Here is a 22,333-nt window from a genome sequence, read left to right as displayed (position 1 = left end):
TAGCCCCCTCTTCTCTCCCTCCCTCCTAGCAGTGATCACAGCTGAGAGCCAGTGGCTCTGGTTCACAGCCCCCGGAGCCCAAACAGGCCTGGTCCAGAGTCGCGCTCATGAACAGTGGTTGACTGAAAGCATGATCATGCAGGCAGCTGTGGGGTGGAGGCAGGGCTGGAGGCTGAGTCTGAAGGCTGCTGTGGGTGAGAGATGAGGTAGGGTGTGGCAGAGGCTGGAGAGAGGGTCAGTCCCAGCCACAGTGACAGTGACAGTGACAGTGACAGCGTGGGCCCGGGAGGGGAGGAGCCTGCACTTCTTGGATAGTCACCCTCCCACGGGGAGCTTGTAAAACAGATCCCCAGGTACTGGCCCTGGCTCTTCTAACTCAGCTGTCTGTGGTGGGGCCAGGAATCTGTATTTTTACAGAGGTGGCTCCGTGTCTGCCCGTGTTTGGGAGCGATGGGTCTTACCACGTGTCCTCGCCTTTCTATTCGCATTCCCAGCACCCCCATCCCTGGCCGGCTTCCTCATCCCACCCAAGTCACTCCCAGGGCATTTGATCCTCAGCCCCATGGCCCTGGCCCCTAGGCTGGTGTCCCACCTAAGGACCAGTGTCCCATAAAGGACAGAAGGACAGCATCTCCACCCCTAAAGCTGGAGACAAGGCCTGGGGGAGGGATCAGAGGAGGGTGGGAGAATTTGGAGACGCTCGGGGTGGGGCTGACTTGGAGGCTGGGACTCCCATGTCAGGGTCTTCACTTCAGCTCTGCCCTGACTGGCTGTGGAAGACACAGGCCCCGTCTGCACTTCAGTTCTGCCACCTGCAAATGAGGGCGGCACTGGGCAGTGCTGAAGGTCTGCACCTCCGTCCCTCTGGGGGACCGCCAGGAAGCTGCGGGCCCCAGTGCGAGCTGTCCCCAAGGCCTGCCAGGGTGGCCCTGCTGGCTCACGTGCAGCCACCTTCTCCTCCACAGCCTGTGAGCTGGGCTTCTACAAGTCAGCCCCTGGGGACCAGCTGTGTGCCCGCTGCCCTCCCCACAGCCACTCCGAAGCTCCAGCCGCCCAAGCCTGCCACTGTGACCTCAGCTACTACCGCGCAGCCCTGGACCCGCCGTCCTCAGCCTGCACCCGTGAGTACCACTCCCAGATGCCAGCACCCTTGAGCCCAAGACTGGGCCGGGCCACTAGTTCTCTGCTGGTGGGCAGGGGCAGGTGATTCTCTTGGGCTAGAGGTCAGACTGGGGTCGGGGGGTGACTCTGACCCCTCCATGGTGGCCTACACCTCTCTGGGCTCCCTACCTCTGCCATGTGTCACCTACACTGGAGGGCAGAATGGAGCTGGCCTCGCTTCCTTCACCACACTGAGCAGTTTTTGTCATCTTTTGATCTAGCGGCGATGCCGATGTCCTGGGGGCCAGGTGGGCAAGCCAGGGTGCTGGCCTGTGCGGAGAGGGTGAGGGTTAGAGCAGCAACCCCTCCATCACCACCATCTTTGATGAACTTGTTGGAACTACTGAATGCTGAGAGCTGCCTTAAGTGTGTATAGTGTGTGTGCGTCTGTGTGCACACATGGAGTTTGCATGTCTGATTCTGTGTGTGCCCTGGGCCCCCTGCAAGGATTGTGTGGCTGCATGTGTCTGGGCAGCTGCTCTTACAGATGACGCCTGTATCGTGTTTGGATGCCTGCGTGTAAATGTGTGGTGTGTAGTTGAGCTCACATATATAAAGGATTCCTCACATATATTAAGGATTCTTAGGAGGAGGGGTGTGTGTGTGTGTGTGTGTGTGTGTGTGTGTGTGTAGGTGTATGTACATCTGGGTACCTGAAAGGGACTCAGAAGCCCTTGTAAAGCTTGAACGAGGGTGTCTTGTGAGCTCAGCACGTGTGTGTGCGCATGTGCACACCTGGCTCTGTAAGGGTGCCTGTGCCTGGAGAGGGTGTGGCTGCATGTGCACCAGCCCTGCGGACCTGAAGGTATGGGAGGGATTCTGTGCCCATGCCTGTAGGGCCGCGTGACTGTCCTACCTTCTGCTGATGCAGTACCTGGGTTCTCTCCTCTCATCTGTCCTGACGGGCCACTCATACTCCCATTCCAGGCCTGGGGAGGGACCACAGCCTGCTCAGCCCAGCCCAGTTGCCAACCCTGGGCTCTTGTGGTAGGGCAAGAGGCGCTTCAGACTGTTCTGATTTTGCTCTGAATCTACCCAAGCACCGACGCCCATCTCCCCCTCCCATACATCCATCACCACCCAGCCCCAGACTCCCTGCACATGGCAGGCAAGGGCCCAGGTGCATTCATGCCTACATGCTTGTCACATATACACAGACACACACACACACCCTCCCTCCACTGCCCTGCCCAGATCTGTGCATTTTCCCCATGTGGGACCTGTTGGGGCAGAAAAGGTGGCCAGGTGACAGGGTGACAGCGTGGGCTCCTCAGGCAAGGCGAGTCTGGCCCCAGGTCATGGACACTTGCGTGGAGCTGGCTGGACTCTGGTTTCTTTCCACACCCATGGTTCAGTGCCTTTAGGTTCTGGAAAGCTTAAGACTATAAAGGCTGATCTTTTAGTATTCTATACCCTTCAGATGTTAAAATTCTCTTCTCTTCAGATTGTAAGATTCTGATTCCAAGATCTTACAATTCTGTTTTCTGAAGATCTAAGATTCTCTGCCTGGGATTCTGAAAACTAGAATTCTGAGGCCAGGGGCCCCCACAGACCCCCATGCTCTCCTCGCTCAAACCCCCACCCCAGCCCCTCATGCCCCAGCCCCACGTCCTGGTCTGCTCAACCAAGGGGCCACCCGTCTCTCTCCAGAGTCTTTGTGCTGCCCAGACAGAGGCTCCCATGCCCGGGGTTGGGGAGGGGTTGCTTGGTACACACAGCCATGGGGATATACAGTGGGCTTCTGGGGACCTCCACTTAATCCTGCAGTGCATGCTCAGTGGCATTTTATATCAGATCCAGCTCAGAAGGGTCAAGGAATGAATGTGGCTGCAAATGCCTGGGTCACTTACACACGGGGTGGCTGCTATGGGCGCCCCCGGGACTGTGCGGTCTCTCTCCCGCTCTGGGCAAGCACTGGGACGCCCAGACCCTGGGATCACCGTGGTCCTGATGGGTGGGGTGTATGGGGTCCCAGGGTTCTGTGCCCAGACCCTGACATTGTGGTCCCAGTCTGATGGCAGAGACACAAACTCTGCCGTTGGGGAGGCTCCAGAGGATGAAGTAGATGTGACCCTATCCTTAAGGAGCCCTAAATATGGTGGGGAGCCCTTCCCTTGGGGAGTCCCAGGTCTGACGATAGGAAGACAGGACGGCCCAAATGAATAATCACTGCCCCACCTGTCATCCTCTGCCCTCAGGGCCGCCCTCGGCACCAGTGAACCTCATCTCCAGTGTAAATGGGACATCGGTGACTCTGGAGTGGGCCCCTCCCCTGGACCCAGGTGGCCGCAGTGACGTCACCTACAACGCCGTGTGCCGCCGCTGCCCCTGGGCCCTGAGCCGCTGCGAGGCGTGTGGGAGCGGCACCCGCTTTGTGCCCCAGCAGACAAGCCTGGTGCAGGCCAGCCTGCTGGTGGCCAACCTGCTGGCCCACATGAACTACTCCTTCTGGATAGAGGCCGTCAATGGCGTGTCCGACCTGAGCCCCGAGCCCCGCCGGGCCGCCGTGGTCAACATCACCACGAACCAGGCAGGTAGGCGGAGAAGCTCCGGCCCGTAGCTTCCCAGTCCCCCAGCTTCCCCTGCCCCAGGCCCATCCAGGGATCAAAGCTCTGCCGGGACGTGCTGTGGGCCTTCAGGCAAGTGCCTCTCTGGCCCTGCCCTTCTCACCAGGACCCAGAGCTGGAGGCTCTTCATTGCCTTTAGAAAAGTGGAACATGTTCTATCAGTAACAGAAATCCCAAAAGCTCAGAGGCAGGCTAGTGTGGCTGTCGAAAGCCTAGGTTCCAGAATTTTCCCTCTCTGCGCCTCTGTTTCCTCCCTGGTGCAATGGGAATAATAGTACCTGCCCGAGGTCCTCTCAGGAGGCTTAAATGAGAGGAATGAAATTGCTTAGCCCAGCACCTGGCCCGTGGTAAATGCTCAATAAATGTCATTAAAAAATAAAATCACTCTGATGATCATTTTCCAGAACAGCTGCTACAGCTGCCCCTGGGATAGACTTGGCTTCACTGGCTTGGACCACAGTCATTTATCCATCAGTTTCTGGCCAGCTGGTGGGCAGAATTCACCCCAGAACCTCTTTCTTCCCAAACTCTGGAGGATCCTGCCTGTTAAGTGACAGGCTGGCCCAACAGCCCGCCCAGGGCAGCTTCCTATTACCAGCCACCCTCACCTGTGCCCAGGACCCTGAGGCCCCCACCCACCATCTCCTCCCAAAACCACGCAGCCCTGGCCCCACAGACACTATGCCTACCATGTCACAGAGGAAGAAACTGAGGTCTGGAGAGCCACCCAGGGCCACCTGACATAGGAAGTGGCAGAGGCAGGGCTCAAACCCAGGTCTGTGTCACTCCCAAGTGAAGCAGGTCCCCCCAACTCTGAATCCAGGGAATGTTGTTCCCTGGCGCCAGGGCCTCACCCCTTCAGAAGATTCCCTCATTCTACAGCCCTCCTGGAGCACCCACTAAATGCCAAGCACGGTGCCAGGTGCTGGCAACACAGAGAAAGCGACCTGTGTGCCCCATGGTAGAGCCCAGCCCTTGCCCACCTGTCTCTAGGCACCTGAGGCCCCTGGCAGGCTGGTCCCAATGGAGGGGAGAGCAAGAGAAGCCCACAGCATTCCGGCAGCCTCCAGGAAGCCCCAACATTAAAGAGGAAACTGGACCCTGCCTTGAACCTGCCTTCCCTTCCAGCCACCAGACCGTTTCGCTTCCCCTAAGACCCTCTCTGTCCGCACCTGGCGTATCTACTTCCTCTCCCCTGTCGGCCTTCTCTGCATCTTTCCTCACCTCTACACAGAAGTCAGCAGTGCCACATGGCCCCATCCATGGGCGCCCCTCCCCCTTTCATTTCCTCTTCCTGGGAACACTTTTCTCTTGCTCCTGTGTCCCAGCCCACCCCCATTTTCCATCGACCTGTGTGGCCTGTCCCTCTCATTTTTGTAACCCCACCTCCTCTAAATGGCCTCTAAAGGCCACAGGTCCCTGGGAATGTCCTGGGCCCTCCTCTCTTTCCTGTGTGCCCAGATCCATCTTTTCTGGGTGGCTGTTTCAGGGCCCATGACTTTGAATTCCATCTTCGTACTAACAACCCCAACTCGCAGTCACCAGCGCAGACCTCTCCCCTGGGACCCAGCTGCCCTCTCCCGTCTCCATTCGGTTGTGTGAAACACAACCCTGCCCCACCTGCACCTGCCCCACCCTAGGACGTGGCACCCCCAAACCCAAGCTGTCATCCTTGACTCTCATGCATGTCACATCCATCCGCCTGAAAGCCCCAGGGGCCTCCCTTCAAAATGACCAACTGACTTCCACCCCCCCGAGTCCATGCCTGGACCACCACAGGAGACCCCTCTTGCCTCACCCCCACAAGACATTCTCCACACCACTTCTGAGTGAGCTTTAAAAATAGAAGTGAGGGCTGGGCGTGGTGGCTCACGCCTGTAATCCCAGCATTTTGGGAGGCCAAGGCAGGAGGATCGCTTGAGGCTAGGAGTTTGAGACCAACCTGGGCAACATGGCAAGACCCCATCTCTGCAAAAAACTTTCTTTTTTTGAGACAATGTCTCAATCTGTCGCCCATGCTGGAGTGCAGTGGCACAATCACAGCTCACTGCAGTCTTGGTCTCCGGAGCCCAAGTGATCCTCCCATCTCAGCCTCCCAAGTAGCTGACCAAAGGCACACAGCACCATGCCCAGTGATTTTTATTTATTTATTTTTTTATTTTTTGTAGAGATGGGGTCTCCCTCTATTTCCCAGGCTGATGTGAAACTCCTGGGCTCAAGTGATCCTCCTGCCTCAGCCTCCCACAGTGCTGGGATTACAGGCATGAGCCACCGTGCCCAGCCCCCCAAATTTTGTAAATGAAAATACGTGAGATCAAGCTGTCCTCAAAGCCCTTCACAGCCCAGGCTGAGTGCACATGCAATTCAGACATTCTCATGGCCTGTGGACCCACATGGCTTCGCCCCCGCCTGCCTCTCCAGAGCACCTCTTTCCCTGGCTCACTCTCTTCTGGCCACGATGGCCTCCGGTGCCCCTCGTTGAACACGCTGGGTCTTTCCCTGCTGCTGGGCCATGGCCTGGCTTCTCCTTCGGAATGACTCGCTCTTCCCCTGACATTCCCATGCCTGGCTCCTCTGCCCTGGAAGCTCCCCCGACCATCACAGCTGAAATGGCCCAGTGCCCTTCCGGGCCCTGCAGACATCTTCTCCATCACAGCACCCCTTCCTACCTTTCCAGCACCAAAAGAACCCCCATTCTCCTGTTTATTGGACGCCCTGTCTCCTTTCCTGGGACAGAAGCTCCTCAAGGGCTGTCTTAGGCACCGCAGTGCTCCCGGCTCCTAGCCCCATGCCCAGCATGTGATAGGCACTAAGGAGTTCTAAAGGATCAAGTGACAGCTCTAAGCAATTGGGGAGGACTGTGCTCAAAGACCACCTGCCCCTCCTGTCTCACCATTGCCACTTCTCTACAACCAGCTTCTCCCTGGAGCACTCCCGCTCTGGGCCCTGGTCTCACTCTGTCCACCCCCATCCCACAGCACCTCCTGCTTTAAGAGACACACCCTGTGTGTCCCTTGCAAACAGTGGCCTCATCAAATCCTCCCCTCCCCCTGGCAGGTGGTGCTCATTAGCTTCACTTTATAGAAGGGTACCTGGCATCCACAGACAGCAAGTGACTCACCCAGGGTCCCAGCCAGCAAGAGGGAGCCGAGTCCCGAACCCACGCCTGGCTCCTGGGCTGGTGGGCTTTCCCCTGGACCACACCCTTCCAGTGCAACTCTGGAGCTGCTTCTTAATTTCTCATGCCAGAATCATCAGCAGCATTTATTGGGCACCTACTCTGTGCAGTGCCTGCCCTCAGGGAGCTCCGAGTTATGCTGGGGATGCCCAGACATGAGGGAAGACTTAGTCACGTAGGGTAGAGAGTCAGAACTCGGAGTGAGCAGAGGGGAGGAGGAGGCCTGAGGTCTGGAGGGGCAGGAAGGACAGCGCAGTTCCCTCTGGGTGTGGCTGTGGCTGTGTCTGACGCCTCCTAGCAGGCTCCCCACAGGGCTGACCGCACCTGAGCCAGGAGGGAGGGATGCATGAAGAAAGGCATGGGTGACTCCATCAAGGAGGGAGGGATGGATGGGCAACCAAGTGTGAATAGCTGGGGCTCAGCTCACCCCCTTCCCTCCGCGTCCAGAGTTGTCCCAGCTACACCCTCCAAACCCAGGCAGTAAGGGGCCCGTTCCTCCATGCTACACTTCTTTTGCCTGACCTTTCGTCCTTTCTCAAGCACTCCCAAGCAGCTGGCCCATGCCAGGCCCTGGGCTGGAGAGCGAGACTCAACCCGCTCCTTGGCCAAGCCAACCCTAGCATCCCAGACCATGCCAGGCCACACCAACCCCAGGGCACTGACCCCAAGTGGCCACCAGTGATTTGTTGGGAGAACTGGAGGGTGCTGGCTGTCCTGGGGCTGGGGCAGGACCGTCAGGAAGCTGAGCAGGGCTGGAACCAGGATCCCCGGGTGGAGCCTGGGAAGGGGTGGGAGAGAGGCCACCCCTTGTCTCCCATCCGCCCATCTGATGGGATTGGCCGCCCCAGCCCCGTCCCAGGTGGTGGTGATCCGGCAAGAGCGGGCAGGGCAGACCAGCGTCTCGCTACTGTGGCAGGAGCCTGAGCAGCCCAACGGCATCATCCTGGAGTATGAGATCAAGTACTACGAGAAGGTACCACGGGCAGGACTGAGCGGGCGGGGCTGGGCCATCCGGGCAGGGCCCACTGACCACCGTCCCGTGGCAGGACAAGGAGATGCAGAGCTACTCCACCCTCAAGGCCGTCACCACCAGAGCCACCGTCTCCGGCCTCAAGCCAGGCACGCGCTATGTGTTCCAGGTCCGAGCCCGCACCTCAGCAGGCTGTGGCCGCTTCAGCCAGGCCATGGAGGTGGAGACTGGGAAACCCCGTGAGTGCAGGGAGGGGGCGGGTGTGGGCGTGGAGCAGCTCAGGCACCAGGACCCTGGGGTAGAGGGGTGGCCGAGAAGAGAGCTAGTGCGGGCTGAGCTGGTGCCAATGCAGGGTTTCTGCTCTCCTTGCCCTACCAAGTGGTGTTGTCGGAGTTTTTTTGTTTAATTGAGACAGTTTCACTCTGCCACCCAGGATGGAGTGCAGTGGCGCAATCTCAGCTTGTTGCAGCCTCCGCCTCCTGAGTAGGGTTCAAGGGATTCTTCTGCCTCAGCCTCCACAGTAGCTGGAATTACAGGTTTGAGCCAACACACCCGACTACTTTTTTTTTTTTTTTTAGACGGAGTCTTGCTCTGTCGCCTAGGCTAGAGTGCAGTGGTGTGATCTCGACTCACTGCAACCGCCACCTCCCAGGTTCAAGCAATTCTCCTGCCTCTGCCTCCTGAGTAGCTGGGACTACAGGCGCTCCCCCACCATGCCCAGCTAATTTTTGTATTTTTAGTAGAGACGGGGTTTCACCATCTTGGCCAGGCTGGTCTCGAACGCCTGACCTTGTGATCCACCCACCTCAGCCTCCCAAAGTGCTGGGATTACAGGCATGAGCCACCGCTGCCAGCCTAATTTTTTGTGTATTTAATAGAAATGGGGTTTCACCATGTTGACCAGGCTGGTGTTGAACTCCTGACCTCAGGTGATCCACCCGCCTTGGCCTCCCAAAGTGCTGGGATTACAGGCATGAGCCACTGCACCCTGCCTCTGTCGGCATTTTCGCAGATGAAAAACCAAGGCTCAGAGAAGGACAGTTGCTCGCCTAAGGCGGCAGAGATGGTGACAGCCCCCCACACACAATGGCTGGTACTGAGATCTGGGTCTCAGTATCAGGGTCTGGGACCAGCAGCATTGGTGTCACCTGGGGACTTACTAAAAATGCGAATTCCCAGTCCTCACCCCAGCCCTTCAGAAACCCTGTGGGTGGAGCCTAGCCATCTGGGTTTTAACAAGCCCTTGGTGATCCCCAGGCACTGTCACATTTGGGACCCTCTGGCTTCGACGCTGTCCCTTTCACTCTCCTGCCCCAATCTCCAGCCTGAGTCAGGGTCTCCTGTATGTGCACCCACCGCGTGCTGGAGCTAGGACAGAGATAGCAACCGCCCACCTGGCACTCGCTGGGCGTCTGAGTGCCTCCGGTGCTCGTAGGCCTGGCACCCCCTCGAGACCACCCAGATGGGAATCCTGAGCCCTCCATCCTATGTACTGTGTGGCCTCGAGTCATTTCCTTGAGTTCTCTGCGCCTCAGCTTTCCATCTGAAAACTGAAGATAATGCTGGGGTCTCCCTGGAAGGGATGTGGGGAGGGTTTACTGAGGCTTGAAGGTACAGCTCTCAGCACACTCCGTGTTGTCACTGTCAGGATAACAGGAAGGACAGGCGTTTATTGGCTCAGAGGACACACGAGTCTTCCCCGGTCCCACAGCCCCAAGAAGCAGCGGCACCAGCATTAGGAAGCCGGGGGCATCCAGGTCTCGGGAGCTTGAAGAGGAAGCTTAGGAGAGGGTGGGGTGGGAGCAGAGGAGGAGCTGGCCTGCGCCCTGACTCTGGGCTGGCTCCTGGCTAAGGAGGCTCCCCACTGGCCCCAGAGTCCCAGCCAGGCAGGCTCAGAGGACTGCCAGACCCCTAGGCCCAAGGCCAAGGCTGAGAGCCTGGTCCCCCAACCCTGGCTTTCCCCTGCAGGGCCCCGCTATGACACCAGGACCATTGTCTGGATCTGCCTGACTCTCATCACAGGCCTGGTGGTGCTTCTGCTCCTGCTTATCTGCAAGAAGAGGTGGGTGGTCTGGCCCAGCCACACCCAGCCCCTCCTCTCAAGCGCTGTACCTCCTGCCTGCCCCCAGCCCCACCGAGCCGGTGGTCCCCGTGTGCCTGGGGCTGGCTCACTTACAAATACATCACCTCATTTAACCTAATGACATGCCAGTGATGTAGAGATTCTGACCTCACTTTGCAGATGAGTAAATTGGGGATCAGAGAGGCTAGGCTTCTTGCCAGAATCACACAGTTGATAAATGCCAGAGCTAGGACACGAGCCTAGGTCTGTCAAACTCAAGCCTGTACTCTCAGTTACTTTGTCCTCTCCACTCCATTTTGGAGGGAGGTAGAGACAGGATAGTGTGTGGGCTTGGGGTCCCAGACAATGAGGATCATCTAATTGATGGAGAAATGGTGACCCAGGGAAGGGAAGGGGCTGGCCAAGGTCACCCAGTGTTGTTGGCCACAGAAGCCTCATCTTCCAATGCCCCACCAACGGTGGTTTCATGTAACATTGGGCTGACAGCGTCGTAGACTTTGCCAAGAGGGTCAGGTGGACTCGAGGGCATTTTGAGGATCACACAGTGCTTGTGACCGTCACGGCTGTCATAGTTTAGTTTCCCCTGCAGACTTTGTAAGGAGCAGGAGCTGACCTGTCAGGGGAAGGGCATGAAGAGAGAAGCCATGACTCGTCCCCTGGTTGGGGTCAGGTCCTGGGCTAGGGATGGCCTGGCCTCAGGCAGGGCGGTGCCCTCCTCTGCAGGCACTGTGGCTACAGCAAGGCCTTCCAGGACTCGGACGAGGAGAAGATGCACTATCAGAATGGACAGGGTGAGTGCAGGGGCCCAGAGGTCTGGGGTAGAGGGAAGGCCACAGGGAGACCCAGTGCTGGACTGGGGGTGGCACAGATGGGAAGGAGGAAGGTGCCCAGTGGAAAGACCAGAGCCTGAGAGACAGACTCCAGGATGTCACAGAGACCTGGTGTCCCAGAGGGCAGCGCCGTTCATGCCTCTTGGACTCTCAGACTACATTCAGGATGCTAGAGATCCTCTCCCCAGGGAAGGGCACACATTTGTATATGATTTTGGAGTGGGAGTTCATATACTCTTTGACAATGAACCCCTACTACGGAGAGATTTTCAGGATCCTGTAGAGATCCCAGACAATAAGGCGAATCTGGGGACGCCTCCCTCCATGCCCCACTCCTGTGCCCATGGTAGACATTAGCATCAAGCATGGTGCCAGTTCCCACCAGGCCTGGGTGCAGCCTCAGACTCCTCCTTAACTACTTTTTATATTTATTTATATATTTATGTATGTATGTATTTATTTATTCTGAGATGGAGTCTCACTCTGTCACCCAGGCTGGAGTGCAGTGGCTCAATCTCAGCTCACTGCAACCTCTGCCTCCAGAGTTCAAGTGATTCTCCTGCCTCAGCCTCCCAAGTAGCTGGGATTACAAGCGTGCACCAACACTCACTGCTAAGTTTTGTATTTTTAGTAGAGACGAGGTTTCACCATGTTGGCCAGGCTGGTCTTGAACTCCTGACCTCAAGTGATCCACCTGCCTCAGCCTCCCAAAGTGCTGGGATTACAGGCATGAGTGAACCAACGCGCCTGGCCAGAAACTATTTTCAATGAATCAAAGTTGACCCTTGTGGCAAAAACTTACTTTTGCTACATCCCTACTCCAGAACAATTGAGAAAGATCTCAAGGACTGTAAAAGTGACCCCAGAAAATGACAGACATGCCCAGAACCCTCTGGAGACTCCACAGCCCCGTAGAAACCCCAGAGCGACTCCAGACACCCCGCTTTCACGTGGGAAGTACTTATGGGGTGCGTGTTGTTTTCTAGCACATCCAGAGATTCCCAGAGACACCCCTTACTCCACCCAGACCCATCCCAGGCCCAGGGACTGCTGGGAGGGAAAAATCCCTCCTGGGACCTACTGAAGGGCCTCCTCCCACCCCTCAGCACCCCCACCTGTCTTCCTACCCCTGCATCACCCCCCGGGAAAGCTCCCAGAACCCCAGTTCTACGCGGAACCCCACACCTACGAGGAGCCGGGCCGGGCCGGCCGCAGTTTCACCCGGGAGATCGAGGCCTCTAGGATCCACATCGAGAAAATCATCGGCTCTGGTGAGTCTCTGGGGTTGTGAGGGCAGGGACAGCACGGGGCAAGGTGGGGGTACCCAGGGCAGAGGAAGTGTGTGACCCAAGGGTCTGGCAGGCCCAGGGGGCACAAGGGCCTGGGAGCCTGGGGGAGTCTGAGGGTCCCACTGCCCCCCCTCCCCACCTGCCCCTCTCGGAGCCTGCAGGAGAGTCCGGGGAAGTCTGCTATGGGAGGCTGCAGGTGCCAGGGCAGCGGGATGTGCCCGTGGCCATCAAGGCCCTCAAAGCTGGCTACACGGAGAGACAGCGGCGGGACTTCCTGAGTGAGGCGTCCATCATGGGGCAATTCGACCACCCCAACATTATCCGCCTCGAGGGTGTCGTCACCCGCGGTAGGTGCCAGGCAAGGACAGCCTCCCCCTGCAGTGCCCCTCCTGCCTGGACAGGCCTCTGGGTCCATCCCCTCATCCATCCTGCTCTGCCCCACCTGACCCTGTCCTCTCGGTTCAGGTCCCCAAATGACTCGGGGTGCCCAGAGCCTGGGACCCCAGTGGAAATCCAAGGCACCCTGGGGCTTCCAGTGCTGGCACAGGTCCTGGGAGGGCAGTATGCTCCTGGGGTCTCTGATCAGCAGCCCTGAGCCCCAACCAAGAGCCACCCTCTCCCCACTGCCCGCCCCAGGCCGCCTGGCAATGATCGTGACGGAGTACATGGAGAACGGCTCTCTGGACGCCTTCCTGAGGGTGTGTGTCCCACGTCTGCCTCTTGCATGGGCTTGGGGAGGGAGGTCCAGTCTGGGTTTTGGGAGCTAGTGCAAAGCCCTCTAAGCCTCCTCCCTGGCTTGGACACCACAGGCCGGGGAGTGGGAGGCAGGTATAGGGAGGAGGTCTTCGAGGTCAGCCAGTCAAACTGCCTTTCGGCCCCCATTGCATGAAAGTCCCTCTGCTCCACGGGGTCCTGCTGCCCCTCACGCAGGCTGAGGGAGGTGCCTCTGTAGGAATCCAGGCCCCACCCAGCTGGGGGACATGCTGGCTGTGGTGGAGACGGCGGGATTCCCAGCTCCTGCCCTGCAGTTTCTTTGCTGGGTGCTCTTAGGCACAGAGCTTAACCTCTCTGGGCCTCCATCTCTCGTTCCACAAAATGGGTAAGCTGTCATTGCTGCCCCACCTACCTCGCAGGGTTGCTGTGAGGGCAAATGAGACCAGGAGAATAACCCTTAACTGCAAGGTGCTTCAGAAGCATGGAGCAATTGGTAAATTGCAAAGCGCCATCTAGAGCATCCTACAGATGGGCGGGGTTCCTGTTCACGGACCAGGCGCCTCACTGGGCCTTCCTGAAGCCCAAGCCGTGTCCCCCTGCAGACCCACGATGGGCAATTCACCATCATGCAGCTGGTGGGCATGCTCAGAGGAGTGGGTGCCGGCATGCGCTACCTCTCAGACCTGGGCTACGTCCACCGAGACCTGGCCGCCCGCAACGTCCTGGTTGACAGCAACCTGGTCTGCAAGGTGTCTGACTTCGGACTCTCACGGGTGCTAGAGGACGACCCGGATGCTGCCTACACCACCACGGTGCGTCGCCCACACTCCTTCTGGCTAGACTGGGGAGTGGGGAGGTGGCGCCGGTGGCACCCAGGGCCCGACAATTCTTCTGCAAGTAGTTGAATGAAGTTGGCAGTTTCGGGGTGGCCCTCAACCTGGGGCACATCCTGTTTCTCCTCTTCACGCCAGTGCCTTCATCTGGGAAATGGGAACAGCCTTGCCTGCCTTTCCTCTGTCACCAGGTGGCCAGGGGAGACCCCAGGGCTGGTCCCCATGGTCGCTCACTCACCAGGAGACTTGAGGAGGATTGGAATCTCCCCGAATTGTACCCAGACTCCACATCTGTCTCTAAAGTTTGCCTAAAACCCAGCTGTTTTCAAACGTGTTCCATGGGGATTTGGACCTCTCTAGAGGTGCTTTAGGGGCGGCCTTAAAGGCAGGAGCTGAGTGCACAGGGGTCAGTTTCCACCCTGCCCCAACAGGAGCCCTCCCTTAGCCTCTGTCCCACAGCCTCTGAGTAAGGTTTCCCATGGAGAAGGATCCTGTGACAACAAAAGAAAGAAGGAAGGAAGGAAGGAGGGAGTGGAGAGAGGGAGGGAGCAAGGAAGGAGGGAGCAAAGGGAGAGAAGAAGGGAGGGAGTAGGGGAGGAAAGAAAGGAGGGAGAAGGAGGAAGGAAGAAGGGAAGGAGGAGGAAAGGAGGGAGGGAAGGAGGGAAAGGAGAGAGGGAGGAAGGAGGAGGCAAAGGAGGGAAGGAAGGAAGGTGGAAAGGAAGAAAGGAGGAAAGGAAGGGAAGGGGAGGGGAGTGTGGAGAGGAGGGGAGGGGAAAGGGGAGCGAAAGGAAGGGAGGGAGGGAATGACAAAGGGAGTGGGGGAGGAAGGAAGGGAGGGAGAGAGGGAGGGAGGGAGGAAGGAAGGAAATGAAGGAGAGAAGGAGGGATGGAGGAAAGGAAGGAGGGAAGGGAAAGAAGGAGGGAGGGAGTGGGGGAGGAAGGAAGGAAGTGGGGGAGACAGGGAGGAAGGAAGGAAGGAGAGAAGGAGGAAGGAATGAGGGAAGGAGAGAAGGAAGCAAGGAGGGAGGAAGGAGAGAAGGAGGGAGGCAGGAAGGAAGGAAAGAAGGAGGGAAGGAAGGGAGGGAGGAAGGCGGGAGGGAAAGAAGAAAGGAGGGAAGGAAGGACAGAAGGAGGGAGGAAGGAAGGAGGGAAGGAAGGAAGGGAGGAGGAAAGGAAGGAAGGGAGGAGGAAAGGAAGGGAGGAGGAAAAGAAGGAAGGGAGGAGGAAAAGAAGGGAGGAAGGAAGAGAGGAAGGAAGGGAGGAGGAAAAGAAGGAAGAGAGGAGGAAAAGAAGGGAGGAAGGAAGAAGGGAGGAAGGAAGGAAGGAGAAAGGAGAAGGAAGTGGGGGAAGAGAAGGAAGAGGAAGAGTTGGAAAACGACTAGGCTGTGGCCCCTGAGCCCCCTTGGTTTGTGACTGGTACTGGCTGAGCACCTGCTCGTGCCAGGCATCTCACTCCTTCCTTCCTTCGTCTTCACAGCGGCTCTTGAGGGGCCTCCCTCAGGACAGGTGCTCTGGGAAGGTGGGGGCTGTGTTGTCCCTCTGGACTGGGAAACAGAACCCCAGTGTTTAGCTCTCTGACTCAGAGGGCTCGGGGGACACCTTGCCAGGCCTGGGCAGCCCCTCGACTCTTGTGTGTCCATCGCAGGGCGGGAAGATCCCCATCCGCTGGACAGCCCCAGAGGCCATCGCCTTCCGCACCTTCTCCTCGGCCAGCGACGTGTGGAGCTTCGGTGTGGTCATGTGGGAGGTGCTGGCCTACGGGGAGCGGCCCTACTGGAACATGACCAACCGGGATGTGAGTACCGGGCCCTGGCGGGGCCGCAGGCGGTGAAGACTTGGGGTGCCAGGAGGGATGGCTGAGCCCAGCGCTGATCCCCCGCAGGTCATCAGCTCCGTGGAGGAGGGGTACCGCCTGCCCGCACCCATGGGCTGCCCCCGCGCCCTGCACCAGCTCATGCTTGACTGCTGGCACAAGGACCGGGCGCAGCGGCCTCGCTTCTCCCAGATTGTCAGTGTCCTCGACGCGCTGATCCGCAGCCCGGAGAGTCTCAGGGCCACCGCCACTGTCAGCAGGTGCCTCGTGCCCACCCCAGCTCCTCGAGGCCCAGCTGCCTCCCATTATTGCCCCAGATCTGTCCCTGGGACAGTTTGGCCCTGACATCTGGACCAGGCCCAGCCTGGGCCCCCGGCCCCTGCCCTTCCTGACCCCTTCCTCAGCCTGCCTCTTCTCGGGAGTCCAACCTCCCGAACCCCCTGGCCACTTACCAAGGGCCCCTGTGCCTTAGGTGCCCACCCCCTGCCTTCGCCCGGAGCTGCTTTGACCTCCGAGGGGGCAGCGGTGGCAGCGGGGGCCTCACCGTGGGGGACTGGCTGGACTCCATCCGCATGGGCCGGTACCGAGACCACTTCGCTGCGGGCGGCTACTCCTCTCTGGGCATGGTGCTACGCATGAACGCCCAGTGAGTGATGGGTGGGGCTGGGGGCCCATGCGTGTGGGGGCAGGGGCGGGGACCCAGAGGCAGGGCCGCCGGGGAGGCTACAGGTCCAGATCCATGGCCCTGGCTGCATGCACGGCTCCCAGCCTCCCAGGCCCAGCTGGCCAGCAGCACCCTTCCTTCACAGAGACGTGCGTGCCCTGGGCATCACCCTCATGGGTCACCAGAAGAAGATCCTGGGCAGCATTCAGACCATGCGGGCCCAGCTGACCAGCACCCAGGGGCCCCGCCGGCACCTCTGATGCATAGCCGGCAAGGCCCAGGTGGCCACCAAACACTCCGCAGGTCATGCCAGCGGCAGAGGACGTGCGGGGCTGGCAGTAGGCAGGGCGGCCCCAGGCCTCTGCCCTCCTCTCGGGCGCTAGGGGGGCTGAAGGCTCCGCCACAGGACCTGGAGTTATCAGGGGTCAGGTGCCTGGGAAGGGGCCTTTGGTGACCACACTGGCCAGGACACCCGTCCCCCAGGGCAGGTGCCTTCTCTTTTCCGGAGCCTGGGGCCTCCACGCCACAGAGTCCAACAGGGACGTCACTCGCCTGCCTCTGTGTGCGTGTGTGTGTGTGGTGGGGGGTGATCTCACAAGGTCAGGGGATCCCGAGTGAACAATGTGTGATCATGTGTGTCCACCCCTTCGGGTCTCAGCATGGACGTATGCATGTTATGAGCGTGTGCGTATCTGTTAAGCCTGGAGGCACATGTGGGTGATGGTGGATGACGTGTCATGAATGAGGAGATGTGTGAGCAGGGAACTCAGTGTGTGACACCACCAGGTCCAGCACCCACGGGGACGGGGGAGAGGCACACCCCTACATCCCCGCACACCTGGAGGCTGGAGCCAGGGGCCACTTCTGAACTGCACCAGCACCAGGCCCACCCTCATCTCTGCCTGGGTGAGCCCACCCTGGCTGTATCTCAGGTCTGGGTCCTCCCTCTAGCCGAGGAGGCCACCTGCAGCCTCCACCCAGCTCCCACCGCTGCTTCAACAGGAAAACAGGGTTCCTGGCCAGTCCCACTGGCCACCTTCATGGAGGCATCATGGCAGAGCACATGAGACGCCCTCAGCTGGGCTTGGCTGCCCGGCCAGGGCCAGGGGCTCAGCAGCCCCCTCTAGCCTCTGATGCCTTCCCTCCACGGCCCAGGTCTCCTCACTCAAAGTCCCTTCGCTAACCTTTCACTGCCCAGCCCTGATACCTCCCCCTTGTCCCCCAGGCCTAGGATCAGGGACCAGAGGATCCTAGCTTCTCAGCCCCCAGCCCAGCCCTTTCTGTAGCATATGGGGAGACTGAGGCCTGGAGAGAGGGGTGATGCCCCGTCCCAGGTTGCACCGCAACCAAGTGGCAGAGTCAGGGCTCCTGCCACCGGCCAAGGCTCTTGTCCCCATACACCATCCCACATGGGCGCTGGGGGTGGAGGTGCCCTGGAAGCCCCGCCCCCTCACACTGACCTCCCCCTTACGGCCCACCAGGGTATGTAAATATCTCTTTTCTACCATGTCAGAATATTTTTTCCTCACTCCTGACAATGCAAAAATGGTCTTCAAAGCACATAAAAAGCACCCAGGGTGATAAAGCCCCAACCCAGAGGCCATTGGCAGACAGGGTAGCAGGAACCCCACTGTGTGCCCCCTGCCAGCCCCAGAGGGAGGGGCAAGCCCAGTTCCCCAGCCCTGCCCCCCCTCCCCATAGCCAACACAGCTATCCCGCGGGGACACCAGCACTGAGCCCCCTCTCCCTCCTGCAATAATTCGGGGAGTCTCAGCCCCATCCAGGTGCCGCGGCCAGCTCTCTACACCTCTATATATTATATTACTATATAGCCGAGCTGTTCTTCCTTCCTATGGAAGTCGGAAACATGGTCAGAACACGATCTGGGGCAGGGGGAATCCTGTCTTCTTCCCCACCCCCACCCCACTCTTACCCGGTTTCTGGGCTCTGGATCCTCACAGTCATGGAGGCACCATGGGCCTGGCACTTGCAAAAGTGTGGCCCCTGACTCTAGCGTGGGGTCCCTCTCAGGGTCCTAGGGACCTGCCTCTATGTGGTCTCCATCCTGACTCTTGAAATTACCCACAATGAGAATAAATTCTGCCTCATCTTTGCCTGTGTCCCCCATTTTTCCCCCATCTCTACAAGCTTGACATCTCCTGTTGGGGAAGGGCCAACCTCATACTGAGCACCTACTTTTTGCATCCCATTCATTTTTCTCCCCTCTGGTTTTCTCATCCGTCGGGGGAGGTAGGATTAGTGCATGCATTGTATATACGGGGAAGCTAAGTCCTGGTTCAGCCAACCTGCCTAAAGCCAAAGGACAGACCGGGGGATGAATCAGAACCTAGATTTGTCACACCCCAAATCCCAGGCTCAGCTAGGAAGCACCCCACAGCCCCAAATTCTGTCTTCCAAGAGGTGCACATGGTGCTTAACCCTAGAGTCCAGTCACTTCCAGCTGGGCATTGCCCTTGAGTTCTCTTGGGGGAGAAAGATGACCCCATGGAAGAGGAGGGAAAGGACATTTCTTGGAAACAACTTCCTCAGGACCAAGGGGGACCACTGGGAGACCTGGGTGCTGGGAGGCAGAATAAGGGAGGCAGAGTACAAGCATCTTCCATAGTTACATCAGGGAGCTGAGGACTCCCTCTGCTCATGGGGAAAGGGAGCAGCAGCAGGGGTTCTGGTCAGAAGACAGAGATAGAGGCAGAGCAGAGGCCAAGAGCATCCATTTGTGCCAGTGGCTCAGACATTTGGGGAAGGTGCTCCAGGGTCTTAGAGGTGAGGGAGTGGATGATCTCCAGCTGAGCGAAGGGCTTCTCTCCTGAACCTCCCTCAAACTGGGGAAGTGGGAACAGGCAGAAAACACCTACACTGCATTTCCTACATTGTCTCGCTCGGAATCACAATAGCACTATGAGATTGAGAATATCGTCCCCCACTCACACATGGCCAAAAGCTTACTTGGAGAGGCCAATGTCCCACATGGCAGAGCCACCACATAGAGCTAAATCTGTCGATTTCAAGCCAGCTATACTTCCTTGAGACTCCAAACTAAGCACCAGGTCCTTTCCTCACAAAACCAGTTGTTTCCTGTGAGGAAGAATCTGTTACTACAGACTTACCTTCCCTTAAGGGGAAGAGATCCTAACATCCTATTGGGCGATAGGATCCAATCATCAGATCCTAATCAACACCTGCTCTGTGCTGGGTGCTACTGGGGGTATAAGACTGTGAGACGCAGCCCTTCTTCTCAGAAGCTCAGAGACTAGGTGGAGGTGCAGACTGCACAAAAGAGGTTCCCTCAATCAGATCCAATGTGCTAAGTGTCCAAAAAATAGAGCACCAGAAGGGTGCCAGAGTGTTAGAGCCTTGACAGGCAGGTCTGTCATTGGAGGACTTACTGGAGGAGGAAGCATTTCAGTTGAGCACTGAAGAATGAGAAGGGTTTGGAGGTTGATTTCCAAGGCAGTCCTTTGTGCAAGGCATGGAACGCAGAGGAGAGGAAGAAACAAACCATGTTCATGGATGGGGAGCCGCCTCACCACCACAACGCTGGCTATGCCCTTCCAATTTAATCCATGCATTTTTATTTCCAATAAAAATTGCAATGGGGTTTTCTCGGCAACTTGACAGAGTCATCCCCAAATGTACATGGAATAATAAAGAACACAGAACAGCCAAGACAATTTTGAAAAAGAAAGAGGAAGAGGAAGGGAACCTTCCCCTATCAGGTATCAATAGGCACTATGGAGCTCTAACAATTAAAATGGATTTGGTCCCAGGAACAGATCAACAGATAGTAGAACAGAGAATAATGCCTAGGGGCAGATCAAAATATATAGGAGAGTGTGAAACACGACAAAGGGTAAAATGGTCTTGTTAACAGATGATGTTGAACAATTGAATTCCCCTATTGGAAAACATAAAATTGGATCCCTGCTCACACCACTCACAAAATAAGTTCCAGGTTGGTTAAAGTCCTAAATGTGAAGAGCACACTATAAAACTTTACAAGAAAATAGAGGAAAATAACTTTATGATCTTAGAGTAGAAACTAAACAAAACACAAAAAGCATAAATGATTTTTAAAATGATAAATCTTACTACAATTATTTCTGTGTGACAAAAGATGAAGAGATTTCTTAAAGCCACTGGCTGGGAGAAAGTATTAGCAATCCATACGAGCAAGAGACAATTAGTTTCCAAAACAATGTTTTTTATAACTCCAGAGAATCGATCTACCAAAACATTCCAGAGCAATAGGAAAATGGGCAAAAAAAAAAAAAAAAAAAAAAAATGTGATTAAATACCAGAGGAAGAAATGTAAAAGGCCAAACAAGATATAAAAGAGTCTCAACATCACTAGTAAACACGGAAATGAAAGTTGAAACAATAATGAGATGGCTCATTACACCAATCCGGTTGGCAAAATTAGTGTCTAACGTGAGTATTGATGAAGATATGGGGGAAATAGCAATGTTTATAAACTGCTGGTGGGAATTTAAATTTGCACAGCTACTTTGGAGAGCAATTTGAAAATGCTTAATAAACTTTAAGACGAGCAAATCTATGATCTAGCCAACTCTGCCACTAATGTGTGCCTCTTAGGTTAAGTTTCCTAATCAGGGCCTGAGTCAGGGATTCTTGTGCAGTGATTTATTGAAGCAGAGCTCTTAGGTGAAAGGGAGATGGGATGGCAGATAGGGTGGAAGCGCTAGGCAGTGATATGTTCTCAGTTGGAGATTAGCTTCGATCTGATCCCATGGGAGCTCTGGGGCAGGAGTGACAACGCAGAGTCGGTCTACCTCGAGGCAAGGGAGCCAAAATTTTCTACCCCCATGTCACTCAGTCATCAGCTATGGCCACCCCATAGGAAGGATGGAGAAGTGGTGTAACTGTGGGCAAGGGAGTTCCCAAGAAGGGAGTAGCTCTGAGCCCTTAGTGTCAACACTCACAGCTAGAGGGTGGGAACACCTACAGGTAAAAGGCATCCGAGTGGGACACCAGCAATGTTTTCCACCGTGTCCCAGAGACGCATACTCATATGCAGAAGCATACATGTCCACGGATATTTATTGCACCTTAGTATGTAATAGAAATACAAAGAGGAGCCTAACTGCCTCCCAGCAGGAAAACAACAAATAAACTGCTTTATAAGTGCAATAAGATAATCAACCACCGTTCAAATGAACAAACTAGATCAACATCCATCAATAGGGATAAGTCTCCAAATGTAACATGGAACGAAAAAAATACCAAAGGAACCTCCACAGGTTTACACCATTTATGTAAACTTTAAAAAAATATATGTAAGAATTGAATACACAGGTTTTGAATGCGTAACTAGGTAATGACAGCATAAAATATGCACGAGACAGATAAACACCAGGTCAGCACAACTGTATCTGTCTGTCTTTGACATCTCTTTTGTAAAAATAGGGGACTCTGAAGCAAATATGGCAAAATGTGAATATCCACTTAATCTCGATGTGTGTCTGTTACATTATTTCTCGATTTTCTCATATGTTGAAATGGCCTATAATTTTAAATAAGAGTGTTTAAAAAACACAAAGGGGACGGGGCTATATGAGAAGTGTCTGTACTTCCTGGTCAATTTTGCTGTGAACCTAAAACTGCTCTAAAAAATAAAGTTTCTTATTTTTAGACACCCACAAGGGAGGGAGGGGTTCTTCAGGCTGCCTTCAGGAAACTTGGGGTCTCAGAAATGGGGTTGGGGAAGTGGGGGGATGGTGGGGTGGGGAGGTTGGAAGAACTGGCTCTTCTGGGCTGAGGGGAGGGTTGACGCTGTCCAGGGTCCTGGACCCCGGTGGCAGGGGCTGGTTGCGCTGCGACAGACCAGCAGATGTGGTCAGTTCTCTCCCCAAAATGTACACGGAGCCTCATCAAGTCCACCTGCCCCTGGTTCTGCTGCCGCCTCCTCTTCCCTCAGCGACTGCGGAAGCCTCCTCAGTAGCCTCCTCACTTCCTCTCTGGCCCCCATAATCCATTCTCCACAAGCAGCCAAAGGGATCTTTTAAAAACATAAACCAGATCTTGCTACATTCTGGATTACAATCCTGCAAAAGCTTCCTATCAAGTTTACTATAACGTCGAAAATCCTCCCCTGACCTCCAACCCCCCCACCCCCTGCCCCCGTCATCTGCTGCCGCCGGCCTCTCCAATCTCTCTCCAACTATCTTCCGCTCTCTAGTGCCCTTCTTTTCT

At 56.4% G+C, this 22,333-nt stretch overlaps 1 protein-coding gene across 3 annotated transcripts in view; it reads left to right on the top strand.

Moving 5' to 3' along the window:
• Window positions 1-21,732, top strand: part of LOC105494404 (EPH receptor A8) — a 42,655-nt gene extending 20,923 nt beyond the window's left edge. For all 3 annotated transcript variants that reach the window (XM_011762777.2, XM_024796764.2, XM_024796765.2), the window contains exons 4-17: window positions 966-1,121; window positions 3,360-3,695; window positions 7,755-7,879; window positions 7,953-8,115; window positions 9,845-9,938; window positions 10,683-10,750; window positions 11,896-12,060; window positions 12,240-12,425; window positions 12,715-12,776; window positions 13,395-13,604; window positions 15,271-15,420; window positions 15,508-15,698; window positions 15,911-16,084; window positions 16,248-21,732. In XM_011762777.2, the coding sequence (XP_011761079.2) occupies window positions 966-1,121; window positions 3,360-3,695; window positions 7,755-7,879; window positions 7,953-8,115; window positions 9,845-9,938; window positions 10,683-10,750; window positions 11,896-12,060; window positions 12,240-12,425; window positions 12,715-12,776; window positions 13,395-13,604; window positions 15,271-15,420; window positions 15,508-15,698; window positions 15,911-16,084; window positions 16,248-16,362 (2,195 nt within the window). In that variant the 3' untranslated portion in view covers window positions 16,363-21,732. The remainder of the gene's footprint in view (window positions 1-965; window positions 1,122-3,359; window positions 3,696-7,754; window positions 7,880-7,952; window positions 8,116-9,844; window positions 9,939-10,682; window positions 10,751-11,895; window positions 12,061-12,239; window positions 12,426-12,714; window positions 12,777-13,394; window positions 13,605-15,270; window positions 15,421-15,507; window positions 15,699-15,910; window positions 16,085-16,247) is intronic.
• The last annotated feature ends 601 nt before the right edge of the window (window positions 21,733-22,333 follow it).

The sequence above is a fragment of the Macaca nemestrina genome, chromosome 1 (genome assembly GCF_043159975.1).
Source record: "Macaca nemestrina isolate mMacNem1 chromosome 1, mMacNem.hap1, whole genome shotgun sequence".
NCBI lineage: Eukaryota > Metazoa > Chordata > Mammalia > Primates > Cercopithecidae > Macaca > Macaca nemestrina.
This window is presented reverse-complemented; position numbering and strand designations above follow the sequence as displayed.